Genomic DNA, 26663 nt, shown 5'->3' with positions numbered 1-26663 from the left:
GTAATCAAGACCACAAAATGGACTGCAAATAGAGCTAGCTCAAATAACAAGAATACTCTGACTTCAATTAGAGTAGCTATAGAGTAGTTCAGCTACTCTAAGTGCCTGCTTCTTTGTTCAATTTAACAGTGAGAGAACGGAAATTAGAAATACTGTTCAATCATAGCTTGAGCCAATTTCACAAAGAAAAGGAATCTGTTGTCTTAACTCAGAAGTTATTTGGGCTGCAATGTCTTAGAGTTAAAAGCCATGGAAATTGTCTGTGTAGGTGAAACATAATAGGTGAAGTGTGCTACAGCGACAGCCTGTCACTTAAAACAGGTACAGCACAGTGGTTAGTCCGGGAACTTCAGGGAGTTGACCAGCATATAAAGAATGAAGAGTAAATACCAGTGCAAGTAAATTCTTTTTTACTGCTTAGGGGATACTTGGGTCACTTTAAGAGAATGTAAAAAACCCTGAAATCACAGGAAAGTTAAATTTTATGCTATAAATGCTGCTCTATTTTGTAGATAACACTTACTGAAAAAAATACCTACTGGAAAACAGGACTGTCTCTTAGTTAGTTCTTCCCTCACATTTAAACATGCAATACAAGAAGTTAGAAGGGATTTGTAGAATCTCTTATTAAAAGAGCCTAGAAGTTTTCATTAGAAAGATATTACTGAAAATTAATTAGAGCAGTCACTCATGTAATGGTTTATGGAGACAGAAACTTGGTTTTTATCACAACCACTCTGCTGCCAACGAGCGATGGACAATTTATAGAGCAGAAGAAGATGACAATTAAGGAGCAGACGAGCAGAACAGTTTGGTCACTGGGTTTGCCAGAAGGTTTTCAGTAGATATACCTAAAACTAAGTAAACAGAAATCTGGAGACACTATAGTTGAGTATAAAGCACTATTACTTTGACTTCCACCCCCAAACAAAAGCAAAGCATACAGTCCCCTCCTGGACTACACCTACTAGGGATTAATTAGTAAGTTGGTGAAGGCAGTTTTCTTTTTACAAGTTCTCAACAAAACTAGCCCATCAATAACAACTTAAAGATGAGAACTAGTTGGTTACCCCTTCCTAGGCTTATTAGATGACTGACGGAGAGGAGGGGAAACCGCCACTCTAGGACTATATTTTGATAATATATTGATGTTATTCTTTCAAGTTATTCAGAACATTAGACTTTCTCCTGTAGCTTCAATAAACTAAGCAAGCACTTTGGTGACAGCAAAGATGTAACTGTTATCCTTGAAGCTGGAGTACTTTACAAGACAGATATTGACATTTAAGATATATTTATAATTTTTTCATCTTTTTTTTTTGTCAAGTTTATTTGTCACTTTCGTAAGTGGAATCCCACTGCCATGAGTGAGTGCGGTGAGGAATAAGTAAGAAGTTTACCTCCTTTAGGTGACAGTGTGTTCTTAACTCAGTTCAGAAAACCTTGTGAAACCGTATCATCGGAAGGCTGTTTTAGTGACATGTTGTGTTGCTGTATTTATCAGCATGGATAAAACTGCAGAGAACAATTCTGATGCTTAGACTTTTCTATATTCAACACTACTAAGAATCTCAACTGACTGTGTACTGAGTATTATTGTCTGAGTATTTTTCTTCAAAGAGAGGAATAAACACAAGCTTTTCCCCATTCATTTCTACCTTATATTATTTATTCGACCTCTGGCTTATCATCTGCTAATCTAAAGAACAATATATAATGAAAAATTAAACCTACAAGTGAAAGCACAAATCCAGTATATTCGTTATTTTCAACACCCTCAGGCACACTGTGTAAAGCTCTGTTTAATGTCACTTCTGCTAAGCTTAAAAATGACCAGCAGGTAGAAAAAGTATCCTGTTTTTTTTTGATGTATGAGAAACAGCCAGGATGTCATATGAGCCTGGAGATATTAGCTTCAGCTTTCTCTGGTCTTCCTGAGAGAGTAATGTGACAGAAATACTACCAGAAGACAATAAATAAATAAATACAAAAATGTATGCAGGTAGAGCAAGCAGGAAAATACTCGAAGGTACACAGGAAGCTAAATCACCCCATAAATTTTGAAAGTTTTCAGACAGACACAATTCGAAAACATCAAAAGTCACCTTTATTGTTGAATACATGCAGACTCCAAATCACAGGTGCCATTAATGTATTCCAGGCAGGCGAAGCTGTTATGTCTGCTCCCACTTCACTGCTAGAGATCATCGCCCCTGCAGAGCAGTGGACCAACCTGTCCTCAGTGAAATTAAAACTGATGGACTCACACTGGGTGACAGCATCTCTTGCACTGATCCGCTTTTCAAACGTTGTTATTTGGAAGAAAGTAGCAGATATTTGTGTATGAGACTGCACTTGCATGAGACTGCAAAGAACATGACATCTGCTGGAAGCCAAAGCCCTTCCAAAAGTTACTCTTCATCTAATTTGCATGTGATGTATTTCCATGGAAGACGACCAAAAGAAAAAAACAACCAACATAATCGTCTTCTTACAATTGTTCAGATTCTACGTGAATAATTCCATTCCAAAACAACTACACTGAAAATAAGAAGAAAAAAAAAGTAGCTCTGGTATTTCTTAATACAGAGAACTCCTCTATGATCAGTAAATTGGAAATATTAAATATCTAATGTTGATCTTTTAATCTGAGTTACTTATTTTTAAACAGAAATACAATATCTTGGACATTTACACCACAGTCCACAGCAATTGTACAAAAATGAACAACAATGTGCCTCCTAAATTTCACATAATTGGGCAAAATAAAGTGAACTGCACTTAGAAAACTTAAGTGAAAAACAATTCTAGTTCTCAATCCTGCTCCTCAAGGAAGAATCACAGAATCATAGAATGGCCTGGGTTGAAAAGTACCTCAAAGATCATCTAGTTCCAACCCCCTGCTATGTGCAGGGTCACAAACCACCAGACCAGGCTGCTCAGAGCCACATCCAGCCTGGCCTTGAATGCCTCCAGGGATGGGGCATCCACAGCCTCTTTGGGCAACCTGTTCCAGTGCATCACCACCCTGTGTGTGAAAAGCTTCCTCCTAACACCTAACCTAAACCTGCCCTGTCTCAGTTTAAGACGATTCACCCTTGTCCTATCACTATCCATAAAGAGTCTCATAAACAGTCGTAAGAACTGAGGATGACCACTTAAAAAGCCTAGTTCAACTGAAGAAACCCTCCTCTATTCATCATTAGATCAGAACTACCAGCCTGTCACCTTTGTTTTTCAATTCCTGTCTCTGGCCAACAGCAATACTGAGCACTGCATTCCAGCAGAACCTGTACAATAATAAACACTGTTAGCTAAAGAAAAAGATGGCACATAACTTGCCAGGTCAGTCTTTGGGTAGGAGAGGAACTTCAGAGAATCATCCATCTGGTAGGACAGTGGTCCATTGCCTCTGCCAGCTACTAGCATTACATGGAAACCACAAGCTGGTGTTTTCAGCCGTAGATCTCAAGTACCGTACATGGCAGAACTCACTTCAGTTTGTCCTGCACACAGTGAAGCTCACTTACTGCTGCATTATGAACCCTCAACTATTCCAGACTTCTGGAAACTAAGCTTTCATGCAATTGCATGCAACACCTTTCTCCCACACTGAAAACAGCCTCTCCCACACTAACAACCACTTTACTAATATGAATCTTTTATGACCAAAGAAAGCAGACTGTAAGAACAATTTTTACCACTCAGCATCAGCAGTCCTGCCAAGTCAGATTCCACTGTACTCAGTACTACACCAATTTCAATTTTAAAGTCATGAAAACATGGCATTTTGCAGGGACCTCCAACACAGCATATGCTTCTGTCAAATCCCTTGTTATGTCTTACTGAATTGGTCAGAACCGTATTTGCTGGGCAGCCAGCAAGTAAGCAATTTTCAATAAAATTTGACAAGAGTTAACACAGAAGCAATCAGGCTACTCTACAAAAAGGCACAGGCTCACCAATAACTTTTTACAAGCACAACATGATTTCTGTTGTCATTCCTAGCATTACAGCCATGCCATTTATAACAAAGCAATTCAGGAATTTCTAATTTAATCCACCCTCCCACACAAATGAGTACCTTTGCCATAACTGATGTATGAACAACTACGATCAAGCATTGTGAAAACAGAAGTTTAAATTCCTCACTGTTGCAGTATGCTAGTGCTTTGATATGAAAGAAATTTCCAAGATAGCCTGGACCTCTCTTCAACAAAACAACTTGCATCTAAGACATTATAATTGGAGATGTTCAAGTGAAGAAAATAAAATTCTCTAATGGAACGCTAGTATCAAATGAAAATAGAACCTACAAGTCATACATTTAACAGCCATATCATTGCACACACATTAGTTCTTGCAAGAAAACACCGTAAAGAAGTAATACTTCTCAACTTAGAGAGCAAAAACTAACACGTTTTCCTAGCAATGATTTGATACTGAAAGGTCATTCCTGTTCTGCAGTGCCCCTTGTTACCCTACTGCCTCCCATACACTTGTCATACACCAGATCCAGCACTGCACCCTCTTTGCTCAGAATGAAATGAAAAGCAATGGCAAGGAAATAGTGTGATAGAAGGAGAAAAAATACAAACACTAAATACACTTGGAGAGAAGTCCTTAATAATAGACTAAAATTCTTGCAAATAATACTAAGGTATTCCTTAGATTCCTCTAGTAACCCATGCTTGTTGTTAAAACTGCAATCACAAGCTTGCCTACCACACAGTCCATGAAACCACTACAGAGAAGGGGGGGAAAAAAAAGAGAAGAACACAACGTAACTGAACTTCTGCATCAAACACTGGGCAATAAACCAACTCCTAAGTTTAAATACTCTTTGAAGCAGAGAAGATCCATCATAATTAGTTCAAGTAACTAAAGTATGACAGTACTACTAGGGAAAAAAGAAGCAAGCAGAACAAGTGTAGATCATTATAGATAAGGCACAAAAGCAGAGCTCCAGTAGTTTTCAGATTTCCAGAACTTAGTTACAGTTCCATAATTTTTATAGTTTCCTTTTTAAAAGTGTGCAATTCAGTATTCCAATAACTAAATCCAGTTGAAGGAATGTAATGAAAGTCAAAACTCAACATATGAGTACAGTAGGCATTTTCAGTCTCTTAGACATCTGTTCTTGATGTCCTGACACCATCTCAAAAATGCAATCTGTGAGAAACTGTACTGTATATTCTTCCTGTACCAGCTGCTTTCTCTATTATCACTGACAGTTCCACTTAAGCTGTCCAAGTCCCTCGGTTGAGATACCTATTCCACACCCCTAGTGTTCAATCTGTTCAGACATAAATTGTGAAAAATCCAGTCTTAAGTTCAAGAGGAATAAAATTCCAAAAGGTTTCAAGCCATTGGCCTAATCTCTGGAACCGACAGTCAGTCTGTCCAGTGCTAATTATTAGAAAATGCAACATTTTTACAACTGATCTCTTTACTTTCAAGCATTTTCTCCAATTCACTTCCTAGAACACCGACCAACCCTACACTCATTGCCACAGCATCAAATAAAAGATCAGATAAAGGGGAAAACATTGAGAGGGATCCTTCAAACACAAGAAAGACGACAGGTGGATTCATGCCACTTATCTGATCCTACTTCATATCCCTTCAGACTCAACTGCCAACCCAGCAATTCTACACAGGAAGGATCAAGACTAGATTCAGCACCTGTTCAACACTTTCTCCTCAAGATTTTAATTCTTCCACTTAAAAACTAGAAAAGACATGAACCTAAGCCATCAAGCTAACAGTGCTAAGCTGCTCCAGCACCTGCTTAGAAGGTCTTGCTATTTTCTATGACTCATCCTTCAACACAGACCTCCCACCAGAACATCTGCGCCCAAGAAAGACCCACCTGAGCCTCCTACCAATTTTCACAGTCGTCTGCACCCTCTATTACAGCTCATGCATGACAGAGACAGTCCCAACAGTCTTCGCACACTGACAGTGTGGCACAGTCACAGTGTGAAAGGGGAACCTTCAGTTCTTCCTACGTTTGAACAATCCTCCAGCCTCCCAAAGCCTAGTAGAAATGCAGTATGTGTTACAGGTTTTCTTCTGAGCAATAATATTTGACACTTCAAGCCCCTGGGAAAGACAGGACAGCTGGAGGAGACTGCCCAAAGGCACCACCTGCTTACTGCCTGCAACTAATTCCTACATATATATCCACATCTAAGAGTTTTGCTTTCAGATAGTGGCTGTTCTCTTACCTTCTTATGCTAAATCTCAATTAGTGCCTTACTTAAGAAAAGTAGTAATGTGCTATTTTCCCAGCATAATCACATTTTTGCTATCAAAATATAATAACTGGGGAGGTGAAGGGGGTTTGGAACTAGCAGTCCTCCTAGCAAGTTATTTAATGATAGAAGAAACCTGAAGACCTAAAAGTTTCTGGTCTTTTCTTGTGTTATTTTTCTGATTTTCTATGATTCTTCTCAGGCCATTCTGCACTGAGAACTGCCAAGACTAAGCAGTCCATGTATTAACATTAAAAAAAAAGGCAAGAAAGTATTTACACAAGTAATCCTGGTTTATTTTCATATTGGCTGGATTTCAAGCTGACATATTTTCAATAGTCAGAAGCCAACCCCTTAAAAAGAACCTATCCAGAGAAACATACTGACTGTATTTGCATTACAACAGCACAATCCAACAGGGTACAAAGCATATTCACATCCCATCAACAAATAATATAGCATAAATATAGCTGCCTTGAGTCAGCTGAGCTTTATGGAGGCTGTATCACAGTTCACTGACTTCTCTGTCAGACCTTCATAGTTCAACCTTGTTTTACAATGCCCTGTCCTCAGCAAGAATCATTGCCAGAAGCCAGCAACTCTTCAGCATTATGTTTTTAGCTATGTACTGGAACATCAAGGAATAAGAGACCTCAAGATGAAATAACTTTCCTGTAAACTGGAAGACTAATGTTTCAATTTGAAAACCACATCATCTTAGAATCAATGAGAGCCACTTCTGGATCTCTGTTCTACAGCAAAAGATAAACCTAAACACATATCTAAACCTCTGACAATGATTTTACAAGGAAAGGCTCTTTATTAGAGATCTAGCGCTTCTTCCTCTAACCTCAGTAGACAGTGCTTCATTTAAGGCTTGCCCAAATTCTACAGAGGACCTATGGTATTACCTGATAAAATAGACAATATTGGGGTTGGCTTCTGTTTTTTGAAAAACACCATAGTGTAAAATATTGGCTGTGTGTGTGTGTGTGTGTGTGTGTGTGTGTTGAGTTTTGTTTGTTGTTGTTGTTGTTGTTGTTTTAAGAAAAAAAGATAACAGCCATGCTACAACTTAGTTCTAGAAACTACTTTACAGAGTAATGTATTGCAAAGCTGACAAGGATACAACCTCACTGTCAGGTTTTTTTAATTGTATGTGTTGTAATGTGTTCCAAGCGATAATAACATTCCCAGCAAAGCAGTAAATTAGAACAGTTCATAATTCACTTTTATCTGAAATGTTCTTGTCTACATCATGTAGGTCAGGGTTGTAATGCCAATACAAATCTGGTGCATACAAGAATTTGGCTCCTTCATTTTTTTTTTCCCCTGATAATTCTCATGTTTATCTAGATCTTTATGCAGATGTGGACCTGCGTACATTACCCATGTAATTTATATAGGAGAAACAGCCTGGTTTTAGATGTTTTTCCAACTCTGGAACACATAACAAGAGCTGACCACCACTTACAAAAGCAATAAACACAAAGATTTCAAAGGCAGTTTCCAGATGGAGAAAGGCATACACAGTGATGCCAGGAAACAGCAGTCCTCATACCAATTCTTCATTCCTCTCTCATTCCACATAGCATCACTTACATAATTCATAAAGGTATATTCTCTGTAGTTACTCCAAACACAAATTATTATAATATATTCTGTATGATTACACAGACTATCAGACACTTTCAGGCAGACACACACTTCCTGAACACACCTGTTGGGGCAATAATTTTCATGCAAGTTAAAACCAGATATATTATTCCATCAAATTTGTTCTGTGTGATTACTATACTGCTTAAAGCAGCTGTTATTTTTCACTTTCAAGATGATAATTTATCATCTGGGTTCTCCAAATTGAACCTCATGAATATTGGCACTTCTCCCAACAGCAATGTTCATTTAAAATACTATTTCACCCACAGAACCTGTTGAACAAGTAATATTTATTCTGTGCTCATACACAAGTGGCTGAGAACTCAGCTATGTTAACACTAATGCCATTTTTGGAAGTTGCCTGTATTTTTTTAAATATATTTATTTACATGAAACTAAATAATGCAATGGGCAATTTAAGGAGGTCCTGCTTCTGGAATTTTTGTATTTCTCAGTTTCTCTCTTCCCTACAACTTGTTTTTCCTAGCTTTAAACAACAACAACAAAAAAATCTGTTATCACCAAATACCCAATTTGAAATTACAAACATATTCAAGACCACACTGAGCCTTCTCCATACATCATATGGATGAAACTAAGACATACAAAGTAAGGAAGCTGCTTCCTGGTTACCATTGCGCTGGCTCATTTCCATCTCTTATCCAGCTTACTTCTATCTCTTCTCCATCTCAACAAGTTCAAACAAAGCTCTGCAGAAACCAGATCTTTCTTTCTTGCTACACCTTATGAGAGCTGGAATTTCTCGGCTCTCCATGACAATGCTCTGAATAGGGTTGGCCCTACCTTTTCTCTTGGAACTGTTGATTCATTGACTAAGATGAGAAGTTAAAGCTTCTGTGTTTGGTCTTGACAGCTGATGTGCAGCCCTCTTCACAACACAGCATCTTGTCAACAGCGCTTCTTAGAAACATATGCACAGAATCTACAGTCCACCAAATGGTGGTTTCATCAATATGCTGTGAGATATTCAGAGTATTAGCCATGATCCCCCTGGAGACAGCGTATTTTGATCTGCAAGCAACATTTACTTTGAAAGACCTTTACGTGTTAAATTGCTGCTTTATATCTAAAATCTCTGTCCTATATATGCACAAAAACCCAGATACTCATTCTTTAATCAAAAACAAGGTCTGTATGACCTTTAAAAAGAAAAATCATCACATATGCTTGAATTTACACATGAACAATACTGTGTTTAGAAGGGCAAAGATAAGCCTGGCACAGGACTATATATCCAGGTGGGCGCTGTCAGTAGCTTCCCCTGGCTGCAGTTCACATACTATTAACGTGGAACAAGCTCTGCCACAGAAGGTGGGAGAGGTAAGAAAGCAGAAAAATGTTGGCACTGCCCAGAGCATTCTGCAAAGTAGAAAAGAATAATTTCTGCCTTCTTCTGTGCCGTTCTTAGAAGTAGGATTAAAATTAAGAAATAAAGCAAATTTTCTCACTCAGGCTTCCTCAACATCATTCTGAATATATATATCAGGTGATTTCTAGACTTCCTTTCGCAGTTTTAAAAAAACTGCTCTAAAGACCTACCCCTATACTGTCTTCAGTTTTGTATCTACATCTTCATTCCTTCCTTCGTTTCCTCCTCCTCCATGGCTCCCTTTCCCTCCATCAATCCTCCTCCAGCTGCTTTTATTCCTTTCCTAAGTTTCTCCCACTATTGTACACCTCATCTTTCTTCCTCTGTTCTACTGTCACATCACCCTTTCCTTCCACTTGCTTAATAAAAATAAGATTAAAAGACTGATATGTAACCCAACAGTAACAAAATCAAAGCCTAATAACCAGGTAAGATTAAATGTGCCCAATGGAAGAAAAAAGAAAAGAAAAAAAAGAACTATGCCAATGGTGTGAAAGGCAAGCCTTCCAATTGAAAGAGAGATTTTTTTCCTGTTTTTAAGAGCATGAGCTTCTATAAAAAGCTTACAGTGATAAGGCACCAAAAAAAAAAAAAAAAACCTTCAGAAGAGGTTTTTGTGCCAGTGCAAAATGCCCAAATGCTTGCAGCAATGAATAACACATTTTTTTTATTGCTCCATCCTGCCTACACCTAGGTAACTTAGTCATGAGCCAATTCATTTTTTTTCTTCCCATAACCAGAGTAGAAGAAGCACGGAGACCCCAGAACAATTCTACTTCAGCAAGAGACATTAAATGCATTGAAAAACAGCTAAAGGATGTAGCCAGCCTCAAAATATAACTGAACAAGGACCTTCAAGTGAACGCATTTATAATAGCGTTCCTTGGCAATCAGTTCTTGGCTTAAAGTTTTTAGCAATGACCAAGATGAAAAAAATCTCCATAAAGATTGCTGATGACATGAAAATAAGCTATCCTCAGCAAATAGCATGCATTCTAATAACGTCAAAATAAAAATCATACATCTAGTGACAAAAGGAGCTGTAGTTACAAGAAAGAAGATTGACCTAGAAAAGCACTATCTATATATATATACACATACATACATATATATACATCCTTACACTAATCCTCACACTAATACATTTTTCCAAAGTAATTCTTCAACTAATTATCCGTTTCAACAGTTATATTTTTAAATTCTTAAATGTTCTAAGGTTTTTAAACAAATAATTACTACTTTTCCCCCTACAAAAATAAGGCATCCACAAACCATGAGAAACTCTAAGACTTACTAGGGAACATGAAAAACCATGTGCTAACCATGGATAGAGCATACAGCAGGGAGACATTTTATCACCTTCCTATTGGAAAAAAAAGGAGCATCACAGTTCTTCCCAAATGAGTATGCTAATGGACATCAGAAGAAGGAAGAATAAAAAGCACCACATACAGCTTAGAGAAAACCCTAACAGGCATTAGACCACATACAACTCAAGCAAGGCAAGCAGAAAGTTGCAAGAGAAGGGGTACGGATGTGTCTGTCTGGAGAACCAGAGCAAGACCAGGGAACATGAAGTATCAGTGTTGCGTGTAATGAGAGTTAAACTCACAAGTCAGAACAAAGCTAATTTCCCAAAACTGTAATGGAGACCTTAAAAGCTGATTTTGTGGACATTTTAAGCAGGAAATACTGAATTGGAGAAAATGGGATGTATTACATTTGCATTTGTTCCCTAGTGCAGTCACAATTAACTGTATACAGTTCCAGTGTCCAGACTTGAAGAAAGCACTGAAATAGCCAACAGTAATCATAAGGTCATAAACTATTAAAATTGCTGGGAATCTTGACTTGCAGCTCCACTGAAGATTGCACTGGTTCAGCTATCAACAGAGAAATGATAACATCACCATTCCAAAAAGAATGCACAAGGAAATGAAATTTGGTAAGCGGTGTTTTCTGTCTCCTACACAGTACACATAACAATATTAGAGTAAAAAAAAATAAAAATAAAAGGTTAACACATATTAACTGCCAATCTGTACAGGACTGTCCTACCACACCCACCATACAGTTCAGATTTGGCACTTTCTGAATTCCATCTGTTCAGGTCGATGGAAGATGAACTGCATGGGCAACATTTCCCCAGCAACAACAACATCATAGCAGCTGTGAAATAGCAGGTCACCTCACTGGTGCATGCTGTTTTGTTGGGTTTTTTTTGGTTTTTTTTAGCAAGCAAGGCATGCTGGCTCTTGTTCATCGCTGGTGAAAACTCATAGCTAATGGTGGTGGGTATGCTGAAAAAATAGTGCTTTGTAGGTATAGCTTACTCTACCAGTCTTACTGTGTTCTTTGTATCTTTTGTAGTTTCCATGGAAATATACAGGAGATGTTACTCTTGGTGTGATGGAAACGCCATCTTGGAACGAGTAGTACAGTAGTATTTCAACAGTGTTTACTGAAATACATTTGCAACAGAAAAGAAAAATTAAAAAAAAATAAGAAGCCTTGCCTCTCTGGATGAGGTTCTAAAATGTGCTCAGCCATCTCAGAAAGATATTCCCAAAATCCTAAAAGACCTAAAGCATAACGACATGATACATGGGGGAAAAAAAAAAAAAAAAGTCCTGGAAGTATATTAGGCCAAGAAAAGAAACTCAACTTTTTTACTTGTATCAAATTCAATGCTTTCTGTTTCATCCATTATAATGCTGATTTAAAATATGTCATTTTACATTAAGAGTTGACAGTAATTTTCAGCACCCTTTTCACTTGAAAGGTTTTAAATACAATAAACCCTTTTAAATATATCATAAAGAACAAGGTAAGAATTATTATATTACTTAGGCAAAGAGAAGCTAAAGCCCAAATGCATTCTTCTTATTTAATAATTGCTTTTAAGTATAAAGCGATGTGAAAAACCTCCTGAATACATTTCTTATATGCTCACAAAAAGACTCCAAGGCACATTACTTAGTTTAACAACTTACTGTCACTTCCCCTACTTGAACACAAATCCGTATGCACAAACGGGTGCATTTTTTCAGATGAGCTAGCAAGAGCATGTGTGCTCCCTCTAACCACATTTATCACTGCGTTGCTAAGCACAGAGATCTCCATTCAAAAAGACAGCAGTGAGATGAACTAGTAATAACTAAATCCAGATAAGGGTAAGTGCTAGAGCCAACTGCCACTTCTTTTCACTGTCTGAAAGCAAAGTGTGACATCTGGGTGAAAGGGAGACCACGGTCTATTTTGTCTGTCACTTCATTCCCTCTGGTACCAAGACTGCTGCTCAGCTCTGAAGTGCACTTGAAAATCCCAAACACACTGACTGAGTGAAAGTGCTCAAGTCTCCTTTGTTTTAAACAGACTTTTCCTAAGCCTACGATGCCATCAAGCATCTTACATAGTAAATTATCATACATTATATGAATTTATCCTCTACGTAGGCATAAGTAGCAGTGACTCTATGTGATATGGGCAGACAAAGAACAGAGAACTTGGGTTACCGGCCCGAGGACAAGAGAAATGTGGATTGCTTGGAGAACTGCCACGGACATCTCCAAAGTCCAAACCACAAGACCATCCTTTTGAATTTCAACCTGACATTCAAAGGTTTTTTTCTTCAAAATGTTTCTTGTGAGCATCACTGAAGGGCAGAGAGACAGAATGATCGATTTCTCTTCCTGCCATTACCTTGATAAAAGCCCTTCTCTAACTTCATTCCTCTGTTTCAAAAGCCTTCTCCATTCTCCTGACATATCTGCTTTGAGGCAACGAAAAGGCTATTCAAGATAAATCAAGCAGTTAGTGATCAAACAAGTTAGGTTTAATTAACCATTACCTTAGCACAGACAGGGTGCATCTTCACTTAAAATTTTAACTTTCCTACAATTAAATTAGAGGTATACAACAAAGAGGTTTTTTAGTTGGTTTTTTTTTTTTTTTCTAACAATGACCTTCAACAACAAATAATTAGGAGCAAAAAGTTTCAATAGCAAAAAGTGAAGGAAATAGAGGAGTAAAAAAAAGAAAGCTCACATTTCAATATTATTATTTTTGCTACCTAGATTTCCGGATTAAGAAAAAAAATGATTAGCATATAATCTAAAACAGGAATTACTAATAAGTGATTTTTGACATTTTAAGTTCAATTTTACTTGAAACTAGCAACATACACTTAACTTTCAATAACATATTCAAGTATAGTCATATTTCTCCAGTAACCACCTACTTGCTTTTTACACTGGAAAAAAGTCACAATTCATTCCTAGACCTTGAATGGTACCAATGAAAGAACCCGGAGCAGCCATCACCGAACTAGACTATTTAATCTTTGACCCTCAACATGTTTTGCACCTCTCTTATGACAGAGAAGAAACAAACAGAAAGGCTGGGCTGCAGCACTTGCTATATAGTTAGTACCTTATGAAAGCAGACAGAAGGCGACTGGAAGAGTTGGACAAACTCTTTTTCCCTAGGCAATATGTTGCCTACTAATGCACCCAAGAATACCCTTAGCTTTTTTATCTGCACATGTGTGACTCACAGTTATCTTGGTGTTTATCAGGACTCCTTTTCTGCTGGGGGCCACCCAGCTGACAATCAGCTGGGTAGTCCCCAGCACATCTGGCATTATTACTCTCCAGAATGACTTGCCATCTCTCTTTGTTGGACTCGACATCAACCTACCTCTAGACTGTCCTTGTCACTCTGGATGGCTGCACATTCCTTTGAGTAAGCCACTTCCCTCAGTTTCATGACATCTGCAAGTTTACTATACTTCATCATCCACATCTTTAATTAAGACTTTGAACAAGACTGTTCTCGGAATCAACTCCTAGGGTACTCTGCTCAGCACTTGCACGCAGTTAGATTTTGCACTACTAACCACTACTCTCTGTGCTGACTTTCAGTCAGTTTTTGATCCATTTCACTATTTGCTCATCCAGACCATACTTCAATAGCTTCTCAATGATGAGCATATGGGGCACACTACCAAAGATCCAGGAAAGTAACTTCCACATCTCCACCCTCATTTACAATTACAAGGCTGGTGATTTCACTGTAGAAGCTTATCAGGTTGTCAGGCATTATTTCGTCTTGGTGAATCCACACTGACTACTCCTGATCATCTCCTTCATGTCTAGAAATGGTTTCCAGGATCAGCTGTCTCATCACCTTTCAAGTGACTAAGGGAAGGCTGACCAGCCTGTAGTTACCTGTGTCCTTCATCTAGTCTTTCTTGAAAATAAGAGCAATGTTTGTTTTCCTTCAGTCTTCCGGCATTTCTCCAAGTTTCCCTTGAAGCACTGAGCAAAGAATATCAAAAGCTGTATCTCAATCATATCTGCAAGCTCCCTCAGCACTTATGGGCGCATCCCATCAAGGCTTATGGACTTAAGAATGTCCAGTTTGCTTAAGTGTTCCCTGACTTGATCCTCCTTCACTAAACTTACAACTTCCTTGCTCCAGCCTTTCCTTCTGATATCGGTGTTCCTGAAGGCAACAAATGCTGAAGAAGGCATTCAGTACCTCAGCCTTAGCACTGTCTCAGGTAACCAGATCTCCTGTTTCATTAAGGAACATTTTCCTAGTGTTCACTAATGTACTTGTTAATGGGAACAGGAAGGGCTTTTACATCCTTAGCCTGATTCAACTTTATCTGGACTTCAGCTATCCTAACTTCATCCCCAGCTGCTCTCTCCATTCCTTCCAGGTTACCTGACCTTGCTTTCATCCTCTCTGTTCTTCCTTTTTGTATTTGAGTTTGGCCAGGAGAACCTTGTTCATTCATGCAGGCCCCCCTGTCACTAACACCAGTCCTGCAGCCAATTATTGACCTGTCCTGACAGCGAGATATTCTAGTACCTCAGATCAGATACAAATGTTCTTACATTAAAGTGTCTGTTGTTGAGGTTGTTCTGCTCTCTGCCTTCACACCTGTGAAAAATCAATGGCAAGTCAGACTTTAGCAGAGACACTCTAAAAGCCCAGCCCCCTTGACAACTCTACTGTGCAACAAACTGCCTCAAAACAAACAAAAAAACCCAGCCCTTTCGTCTGTTGGTGTGAGGGTTAAAAATATATATGTATTAGCTTTTTTCCAAAACAGGCTGTTCCTGAATCTGCTGGAAGAGAACAAATAGATTTATTTAGTAATAGACAATAAACCCTCAGAAATTCTTAAAATAGAAATTAATGCAGCTCTCAAGATTGGCTGAACCGGAGGCCTTCATTTCTTTCAGCTACTGTTCATCAATGCAGTGTTATGCTTCAATATTGCCCCGTCCAAAATAGGAATATCTTGCATACTCCTCTTAAAGGACAATTGATAAAAAGCCACACCAATTTATTGTAATTCAAACAAGACAAAAATGTCTTCAGAATTTTAGAGGTCACCCTCTTAGGAAAGAAAGCCTTTCTACTTCAATACCTCATGGCAGAAGCTAATGTTAAACACATTTAAATTATTTAGGCTAATGGATAAGGTACTTTAAAACATTTCAAAGCCACGATCACTGAACTCTATCAGTTTCCTCTTTATTTTTCCATTTTATTTATATTCGTGCCATCTGGCTGTATCGATCATGAAGTTAAACAATCCTGCGTTTTTCCAAATGAAGTAAACTCAGAACTAATTTCTATAATCATTCCACTTCCAAACAACCACTCTTTAACCCACGCATACTTGTTTATTGGAAATTATAGTAAGACCGACTTTTGTAACCTTCCAGTCGCAACTGTTTTGTTTAAAACTGGCATCACCAACCCCAACATACACATAAATCAAGGAACACCTGAATAAACTAGAAACATCACTTAGCCCAGAAGCTGTCTCATCATAAACCACGCAGTCAAATAGCCAGATTTACACAAAATAAGATCAGCGGTTGACAAAGCGTTGTATGGCAGGATTACAATAGACTGCTAAGAGTAAAATAATATTAACTTCCAAGTGCTACAGTGGAACTGTTCATGCGACATTTATCTCTGTGATGTTTTCAGACAGAAGTTTCTGAGACATACGTAGATCATACACATTGTCTTAAACCACCGTCCTTATCAGAGATCTAATCAGTGCTAAACGCTGCCCCAAACTAACAGACAGGCAGTTCTAGACCCAAAGATTTACATGCGAAGACCTCAATTTTGCAATTTCCATCAGGTTACCTGAACGTGACCCTTAGCAACACTCACATGATTAGAAAAAGTTACTGCTTCTACCAAAAGAGATGGCGGTACCAGGAAAAAAAAAGAAAAAGGAGGAAGGGTCAGTTGTTCATTTTAATATCAAATGTGTTTATTTGGTTCTTAAACAAAACGACAGAAGGTCTGCATAAATCAGTGACAGGATTCTGACACAAATCTAGCACAGAGCAGCAGTAGCCAAGACATGGTCAAGGGCCTTCCCTATGTCTCCATGAGTGCAGCCTATACGTGTATGTGAAAGGTGCCTGGTTTAGGGAGAGAAGTGCCTATCCATATTGGACCTGGCATGTTCACTATCACCCACAGTGGGTATAACCTGTGCATGTCCTCCCACGCACAAAATCACATCAGTTTCTGAAACTTTTCAGCAAGTATTGCTACAGCCCTGCTCCACAAGAGTGAGCATCAAAGCATCCTCGGCATCTGTACCATTTAATTTTCTCACTTAGAAATGCTTTAAAATTACTACCGGAGCATCCAGGAGAGAGCTATGCCGGCATTCTCACTGCTTGGGATCACTCAACGTAAGCAAAGTTTTCTGGTTTTATGTCTCATTTTCCAAAGGTTTGTGGCTGGACCTGCAGACATTCTCTCTATAGCCACTGTCTCTCTTCAGAGCAGCCACCGCGACGCCGTACATTAAAAAGCTGAGGTACAGACACCCAACCTCACCCACCCAGTAAGTTCAGCAAGAAGTAAAGCAGCAACGGAGAACCGCCCGCGTTCCACAGACCCCAGCGCGCGGTTCTCAGTCCCACAACCCGCGGCGAGGCCCCGCGCCCAGCGGGGCGCACAGCGGGGCGCACGGCGTCCGTCCCGCCCGCAGCCGGCCGCCACCTCGGCGCGGCGCAGCACCTGTCCCGCAGCAAGGGCAGCGCGGCAGCTCGCCGAGCACACGGCTAACCGCTTCCTCGGCGGCCCACCCCGAAGCCAACAAATCACACCGGTGACTGCGGTCACGAGCACGGCACCCCTGCCTCGCTCGCTCCGTGAGGCTCGCACCCGTTCCGCTCATCCCGCCCAACTTTCCCGGCGTGAGGGAGGTAAGCTGCCCGGGGAGGACGGCGGAAAGGGAGCCGGGAGCCTCCCGCGCCCACACAGCGGTGCGCCTCTCCTTCGTGTGGAAAATAAAACAAAACGAAACAAAGATAAACACCGAAGGCGGCGGGAAGGGCGCGGAGCGGCGGGGCAGGGCCGGCACAGCGCGCCGGCCTACCTGCCCAGGGCGGGGAGGGGAGGGGGCGGCCCGGGGCGGCGGCTGTGGGCACCATCTTGGGGGCGGCGGGGGCCGGGAGGCCGCGGCCCGGCGGCGCATTACCTGCTCTGCCAGCCCTGCAGGAGGTTGGTGTATTTGCTCAGCGTCCCTTCCAGCACCGGCTCCCGACGCCTCCCGACGCCGCCCGGCGCCTGCGCGCCCCCCGGGCTGGCCGCAGCCGAGCCGGGGCTGCCGCCGCCTCCATCCAGCCTCCCCGCCGCCGCCGCCGCCCGGCCCGGCAGCCCGCGGCCGGCGGAGGAGGACGAGGGAGAGGAGCCCGCCGACGTGGGGCGGCTGCTGCTGCGGCTGCTGCTGTTGCTGCCGCCGCCCTCGCTCGCCGCCGCCTTCTCCATGGAGCCCCGCGGCGGAGGGTGCAAGCCCGCTCCGGCCGCGGCCGCCGCTACCGCCCGGCAAAGCCCTGACTCACGGGCGGCGCCGGGAGAGAGAGAGGGGCGGCGCCCGGGGGAGAAGGGGCCGGGCCGCGGCGGGAGAGGGAACCGCGCGCCGCCCCTCGCCGGGGGCCGGGGGGCGTCGGGCGGCCGCTGGGCCGTGCCCTGGCTGCGCGCTGAGCGCCGCGGGGGGCGGCGGCCCTGCAGGGCTGCGCGCGTACCGCTGCGACGCCGCACAGCGCGTGCCGGGGCGCGCGGCCCTGGCGCTACGAAGGCTGCGCCCGGCAGAGAGCCACGCTCGGAAGGGGGGCGGTTCTCGGTGCGGATGGATGCGCGCGAGTGCCCGTGGCCACGGAGCGTGGCACCGAGGAGGCGGCTGTCTGCGAGCCGCTCGCGCGGTGCACGCCGAGATGCGTGTGCCCAGCAGCAGCGGTGCCACAGCCGTCCCCGGCACGCTGCAGGACGCCGTAGTGTCACAGAGTCATTAAGATCGGAAAAGTCCTCTCACGTCACCTAGTCCAACTGCCAGCCCCACCATGCCCACAGACCACGTCCCTCAGTGCCACATCCACACGGTTCTTGAACGCCTCCACAGATGATGGTGACTGCACCACCTCCCTGGGCAGCCTGTGCCACTGCCTCACTGCTCTTTCTGAGAAGAAATTCTTAATACCCAACTTGAACCTCCCCTGGAGCAACTCAAGGCCATTCCCTCTTGTCCTTTCACGTACATCGGCGCATTGCATCAGTTCTACCATCGATCTAGGCTTTGCAGAAAATATTTTGTGGGCTCAGTTGCATCTCCTGAAGACAGAGGATGATTTAAGATCGTTTAGGATCACTGCAAAAAGACAAGCAGGTCCTTGTACAGTCAGCAAGGTACAGAGCTGTGTGGTTACATTCTCCCAGATCGATTCCACAGCCAGCCTTGCTGTGTTAGCCAAGTGCCTCAGCCTTGTTACAGTACACATCCTCACAGCACACCTGACATGCAGTTATGTCATCTTGCAACTGGAGACCTGAAATACGGAGGGTCTCAGTGGGACTGACGAAGCACGAATGAACCAACCTTAGTGCTGTACTTTAACCCCTTGAAAAGCTGTGTGCTTCCATGTGCTAGAGTTCTAGGGATCTTTGGACTGTACCAAATCTCATATGCCATCCCCTATTCTGCACCACTGACGATTTTCAGGCCTTCCAAACTCTCACAACTAGAGGCCTGTGTTTCCAGTACAAACCAGACAGGAGGGCTTCTTGCTCAGATTCTCCCAGTTTTCTCTCCAGAAAATCTTACCATATGTGTTGTAGTTGGTTAGCTGAAATGTTGGACAACTCGATCCTGAATTTTGGGTAGTTAAACTTCTATGTTGTAGCTAAATACTGAGGCACTGCAGTCTGGAAACTTGAATTTTAATTTAGCCTTTCATTGGTGGAACATTTAGTGTACATCTCTTGCAGCACAGACAAAGATTATTAGCTTAGTTTTTCTTTAAAACAGAGAATATTTGACAGTAATTTTTCAAGGCAGAGCTATTACTTAAATATTCATGTAAAATTCCCCAGTCTTTATTCACTATAGAAAGAAACTGCGACTACAATCTGAAAATCCTTATTCTTGGACTCACCTCCATCAATTTGATGGCCACAGTTTTCAGAAGACCTTGGAATGAAGGATCCATTCTCCTTCAGGAAGCTCAGACCTTGCTCTCTGGTGACAAGCATGAAATGCTTTCATTTTTCTCATCATCAGCTACAGCTACAGCCCCCAACAGTGGAACAAAATCCTTTACAGAAGTAGCAGTGTCATCACCACAGCTTCCCACGAGCCACTGCAACCCATTAACTGTGTGTGTTCTATATTATAAAGAAATAAGATATTTTTTTTCTGTCTTCCGTAGAATTTATTAGAAGAGAGTTATGTCAGGAAAAGAAGCCTTCTCATAAAGTTGTACAGAAACCTCTCTATGTCTTTCTATACAATAAAACCCAAATAACAGTTGTGTTCCCACGAGGGAGTTTCTGACACAGAAGAGACAATGGGCTGCCAGCATATCATATCCCCAGGAGAATTTTGCAAAATCTCAAACCACCTCACTGCTGGAAGAAGGTCTGTGTGATGTGATAGCATACAAGGTCCTCTTACTGCTTGCAGGCTGGTTAACAGGGGGAAAACGAAATAGAGGGGTCAATGGCCACTTTTCAAATGGTGGAAAATGCTACTCTGATTTGGGATCTATGTTACCCAGTATCTTCTAAAATCATTAGTCCTTCAATAATAGTTAAAACAAGAATCAACTGGAAGGAAAAAAAAAAAAACAGCAGAAATTTCACAGTAGTGACTAATTTGCTGATAAAATGATAACTGAAGCAACTAATTTATATGATCTATACGTTAACTGTAGCTTCCCAGGGAAGCTATTTTACAGTCATTTTAAGTAGTTCTCTGAAAACCCCATTTCAGTGTTCAAGGGTAATCAAGCAAACAGCTGGGATGAGCTCATTAGGAAAACAGAAATATCAGCATGCTGCTATATAAATCCATAGTACACCCAGTGAATGTACACTCTGCATTAATAACATTCCTTCAGAAAGGATGGAATAGAAAGAGAAACTTTGTAATGAGCCCCAACTCTGTAATGAGGAGAGAGCTAGCTCAACAGGATTTTCTGCTGGAAAAGAGAGAACCTGTGTACAGGATGGTATTTAGGTTAATGGGTATATTTCTCATGAAACTAGAGCTATGGGGGAGCTGGTTTAAAATAAGCACAAGAGAATACTTTTTCACATGATTTCTAAAAGTGAAAGTCATTGTTACAAGATGCCAAATGTCCAGAAGAATAAAAGAGCAGTTTGATAACTGTTTTCAAAGACTTTTAAGCAAGGCTGTCCAAAGTGTTTTGGAAGTATCCGAAGATCAGACAAACCCTAAACTTCTGATGCTTTGAAGAGTGTTTATTGATAAAATAATACCTATGCTGTTCTTGATCTTTCTCTAGGCATCTAGTAGTGAAAGAAATGGACCATGCAGTCCTTCAGTGTGATCTGTAATTCACATACTAAAGATTTCTTGCCCTTGGTTAACCAGAGATCTTTTTGATTCCAACCTTGGCACTCTGTGCTGTTTTTGCATCATATCTAAGAATGAGACTGTATTATAACCAACTTTCTTATTCCTTTTTCCTTCCTGGTATGTACATACTGCTGTGATGTGACAGAGTTGGACAACCTTTCATTGCAATCTTGATATCAGTAATCCTCTATTCTCACTTATTTTAAGGCATTGATGTTTTCCAAAATGACTGAACCTGTTTTGCTTTTGTGTTTTTTTCCCCCAGCTAATGATCTGTCCCAGTAGAGCTACTCTTCAGAGTAATAAACCCTGAGTTAGTCTGATGCAATCCTACATGATCTATGCTTTGTTACAAATATTCTTAATTAGCGATTTATTAACAGCGACCTACCTAATGAAGGCTTTTGCTGTTTCCAAGGTAACACAGCCACTACTTCACAGTCCTCCTCTAGTATGTTACTTTCACTCTGTGGTCAAACCAAAATTTTGCATCTTTCTTTAAGTACCATAAGAACCAAAATGATTCATTATTTATCCCACCTTCTGAAAAGCAGAACATCTGACAGGATAACAAATTCATCTGTGTTTGCTTTTATCGGTAAACAGAGAAGTTTCCGCATTCTGTGATCCTTTGCTAAGCTACACAGTTACATCACACAGAACAAGGCCATCTCACAGCCCATTTGCTGCTGTTTCCTAGTCATCTTGTTTTGGGCTTCTATATCTTTTTAATGTTCTCCTAGCAAATAGTTTTCTGTAATTATTTTCCATGTTCCTTTTCTACCTCTTGCCCTCTCTCCCCACCAGCTTTCCATACAATTTGTAACAATCATAATCATAGGGAGATGGAGTTCCTACATGCTTTTCTCTAACAATGGGGTCTACTTAGTTTTGCCTGGTCTGTCTTCAAGCACTGAACCTATTCCATGAAAATGACACAAGGCTTCTGCAGTTTTTCCATCTCGTCCTTCTTGTCCTACAGAGTTCTCTTGAGACATTGCATCATTTCCCATGAGCTTAGAAGAGTAAAGCCAGATGTCACTGAACTGCAGGCAAAAACATGCCACTGCACACCTCTCCTATTGCTGTGAGCACCAGAATGAATCAGACAATCAGACACAGTCCCTAAAGATTAGTTTATGGTCACACTCATGCCAAGGCTGCTCTCACTAATACTTCCCCAACAGCCTACTGCAGCTGCCACAGCTTGAGTGCAGCTGGCACACATGCAGCAGGTGGAACAATGCAGAGAAACAGAATGTTCTCTGGTCCTTCCTCAGATCTATTTCCCTACATTACTGGACTTGAAGATCTAAAAGAAGCGGTGATCTCTCTAATCTGACCTTTCTATGAAATAGTACTAGAATCATAATACAACTATTGTGATCTGTCTTACATAATGGTTTCATTTAGCCATAACCAGCACATCATGCACACTTCTGACCTGCGGATTTGGAGGACACAGAGAAGCTGCCATTCATTTTGCAGTCTGCCAACTTTAGCATTAGTTTTGCTGCATCAGTATGCATTTTATGCTCCTTTCCTGGTGCCTGTAAGTCTGTAAGTGTACTAAAGATACTTCTTTGACACTCTTCATCTTGCTGTCAGCAGTTTCTCATCGATGTTTCTCATCCACCAACAAGACCATCTCTCACTGAGGTTCAAGCTGATGACAGGGAAACCAGCATATGGCACTAGTGCCCAAACCACCTTGGCTGCCAGAAACAGTCTAGTTCAGGAAACACAGTCTTGACTGAAACATAATTCACTCTGCCACTAGGCATCACAAATTCATTTGGGCTGAGATTTGTGCTGCCTGCCACATTTAGATTTACAATAACTTGTTTACTCACAGCTCTGTAATTTGCAGGTTAGGCCAGCTGAAACAGAACTTGATCAAAACATCTGCAAGCCTCTGGAATGCAAATGGTCAGGTGGAGAGAATACTAGTTTATATTGCTTATATTTGCATGGGATGTCATTAAATGAGCATAAGGAAATGACGTGTGTGATAACCATGATGCAGAATATTTTCTGTATGATTAGAGTTAAACCTTTGAACTGCCCTGGAAACAAATAGAAAGTTGGTGAACAGAGAAACTAGGTGAGCGTAAACATCACACACAGTATATATTGTGTATTTTAGCTATTGGGAACAGCCTTATTCTGTGCCAACTTATGTTTGAACAGTTGTTATAGGTAGTGACAAATACAGCTCTTTAAATAGATTCTTTCATACACTAAGGCCAGAAGAAAACACTGAGATTATCCATCATGACCTTCTGAGTAAGTGAAGCCTTTTTAGGTTTGTTATGAAATTACAGATAAATGTTGATTTATCAAATGTTAACATGATACAGGCACTTTTACCCATGTTTTTCTAGCAGTATGGTTAAACGTTTAGAGATCTGAAAAGTACACCATTCCTCTAAGGGTCAAACTCAGACTTTACACCAGACTGACTCTTCTCATTGCTGCTATCTTCTATCAGCTCTCAGACTTGTACACGGGCTCTTTTTTGTGCCACTTTTTGCAGAACTGAACCGTTTCCATGGAATGTGTCAGATTCCAACATTTATTATTCATAAAGCATGATGCTATATGACACTGTAAAATCACCCAGATTGTCTTCCACTGACTTTCTAAATGAAGCATCTATGAAGTATCACAGTGGGATGGGAGATTAAAAAAAAATAAAAGGGAAGATCTGTGTACTGGTGATGAAGAAACATTACTATTTTTTTGGTGGTAAAAACAAGGAGAAAAATTAGGCTAAAACTTTCAAACAACTACTTATGCAAAAGGTTCTATGTATTACTAGTTTCAGACTCTACTCTGCAAGTTTCAAGTTTCATATGCAACATGACTGTCTCCTTCTTACTCTACAGATCTGCATAAGAAATACTCAAAGGTAGTTTAATATGCTTATTTTTTATAGAAATAAACAAACATGTCAAAAGATGGAGTGTATTTCAAACACTTTCTAAAACTGCTGTATGAATACAAGCATATCTTTCAGTCCCTTTTTCACAACAAAGTTTTAGAAGTTGGGCAAGCTGTAGAGAATAGGACCTTCTTTTTGCAAGTAATGTTAACACGTAGTACATGAACCTTAGACCAAAACCCTTGCCTGAATTTAATGACTTCTTGCTATCAAAATAAATCTGTTGTAAATTCAATAGACTAGTGAAAGATATTTAGCCATTTAGTTCTAAATTTTAGCTCCCACCAATAAAAGCCAGTCAAGTAATCATGTAAAAGGCAGTAAAATGCAGTAAAAAGTATTTTGTTTTGTGGTTTGTTTTTTTTTTTTTTTTACAGTTTGTGAGTTTATAATCTCTGAGCTTATACTTTGATTAAGTCCAGAATGTTTTATGGCTGTAATTCTCCCAAGCTAGGGATGGCAATTTATTTGCTAGGGTTCACCACTGATTTTAATTTGCCTGTTAACCAAAATAACAATAGCTTGTGAAAAGCATAAATTATTTACACGATGCAATAGGTTTTTTGTGTTTGTTAGTTAGCTTGTTTGTTTTTGAAAAGGAGCATGTTACATAGTGCCTTATTTAGTGCAAGTGCTGGGCGAGTTCTCTTGCAGTCTGGAGGTCCAGTGCTGACAGAATGGATAGGCAACGTGATGTTCCACAGGACCACAGCACAGAATCGACTGTTCAGCGATTCTGAAGAACACTAGAAACTGAAGTTTACAAAAGCCTGACAAAGTCATTTATTTACTCCTTTTTTGTTTGCTGGAAAGAAAGAGACAGGCTTTTTTTTTTTTTTTTTTTTTCCCTCCTCCAGTGAATTTGCTTGTGATGCTTTCTCTCTCCCATCACACTCAGCCCTGACAGGAGTATCCAGTGGAGACAACCTCAAATATGCAAAGAGCTGAATTGTGATTCTGTATCTCTGGTTTCCAAAACCAGAGCTGTCAGCTTTGATCTTTGACTTTTGAGAGCCTATTCTGCAAAACTGAAGGTATGTGGCTTGATGTGAGAGCATTTGCCTTGATGTCAAAGGTAGAAATGAATGTTATTTGTTTTGAACATACAAACTAAAAGTTCAGGAAGCTGCCATTTTTCAGTTTAGCTTTTCCTGACCTTGTTATTTTTCAGAAAGGATGCTTCAGATGGGCACTCCTTAGCTGCAGTTTCACAAATCCAGGCATTCCAAGCTCTGAGCTCTGCCAGCTTCAATCAATCATAAACGTTCCCCTACTATGGTGATTTCATGCTACCACCTAAAAATAGGGCTATGATTGCAGAAAAAAATGAGATACTATTAAAGTCATGAGCATTGATATAAAATGGACTCCAGACACCAACAACCTGAAATGACAATAGGAGCAAGAAACTAGAGATTTGCACACAGAGGAATTTCTTCCTTCTTTATAAGATACACAGAAGAGTGGACGGATTTGTTTTACTTTTTCTGACATCCTGTTTGTATGAAATTGAGGAAGGAATGTCTAATCTTACTGTACTACTGGGGAAAAAGTAGGGACTGATTCTGGGGCATCTGGAAATCCTGACCAGGAGAAGTGAACACCAAACAAATGAAACAGATCCTGAATCTCTAAAAAAATGAACTTGTTACAACTTTTTCAAACTGTCACCAGACTTAGAAATTTGAATAATGTCATACAGCTTTGAAGAGTCTAACTAGGAACTGAGACTCCCCATCCAATGCTGGCTTTGCTTAGACTTAATATTTGTGTGTCAGATTTAATATTTCTATGAGTTTTTGACACAATTTACAAAACATCTCCTGAAAAGCATATGGAAAAGATCTGAGTTTTTAGAATAGGTATCAAACGGAACAGGAAAAGTCTTCAAAAGATCATGCACCTCTTTTTCTTCTTTAGAAGACTGCTTGAACAAAATCATCATCTAAAAGCTATAAAAATACATTCATACAGAGTATACTTCATAAACTTCATATGGGAAAACATAGCCCACTTAATCTTAGTTTAATCTGACCTGAGATTCATTCATGCCAGAAATGAAATCCATATTGCTTTTAGTAGAGAAGGACATAGAATTCTGCTGCTGACAGAGGGAAATGGGGCTGATAGGCAGAAACAAAGACAAGAATTAACCAGACCGTTTGAAAGAGTTTTAGTTTTTTTCACAGCTAACAACCAGTACTGTCACATCACACTGGTCTTTGGCAGTTGCTATTGCTCTCTTTTGCCAGCTTCATCTGTGCTAACCAAGTTTAGACAACACTTTGGTAGCAACACAAGCTCCTAGTCTACTTCAGGATTCCCAGGGGAGGTGGAGCTGCTCCAGTGTCAATCTAAGAGTGCAGCAGAGAGTTTGCCAAAAAAGGCTACGTTAAATGCAGTCTTCAGAGGCTGCACATAAAGCACACATGTCAAAATCCTGGTGCTTAACTGGCAGCAAGCTTGGAAGTTTGTAACCAG

The 26663-nt window shown here is 40.7% G+C and overlaps 1 protein-coding gene across 2 annotated transcripts in view; it reads right to left on the bottom strand.

Annotated features, from left to right (window-relative positions):
* OSBPL10 (oxysterol binding protein like 10) overlaps nucleotides 1–19881 on the bottom strand; it is a 102980-nt gene extending 83099 nt beyond the window's left edge. Inside the window, exon 1 of one of the 2 annotated variants that reach the window (XM_090142512.1) lies at nucleotides 19794–19881. Coding sequence is in view for 1 of the 2 variants with exons in the window: in XM_031590260.2 (XP_031446120.1) it covers nucleotides 17843–18132 (290 nt within the window). In the remaining variant the exon portion in view is untranslated. Of the gene's footprint in view, nucleotides 1–17842; nucleotides 18177–19793 lie in introns of those variants that run through there. The other variant, XM_031590260.2, reaches the window with a different exon arrangement.
* Nucleotides 19882–26663: the final 6782 nt, after the last annotated feature.

The sequence above is a fragment of the Phasianus colchicus genome, chromosome 6 (assembly GCF_987193195.1).
Source record: "Phasianus colchicus chromosome 6, bPhaCol1.hap1.1, whole genome shotgun sequence".
Taxonomy (NCBI): Eukaryota; Metazoa; Chordata; class Aves; order Galliformes; family Phasianidae; genus Phasianus; species Phasianus colchicus.
This window is presented reverse-complemented; position numbering and strand designations above follow the sequence as displayed.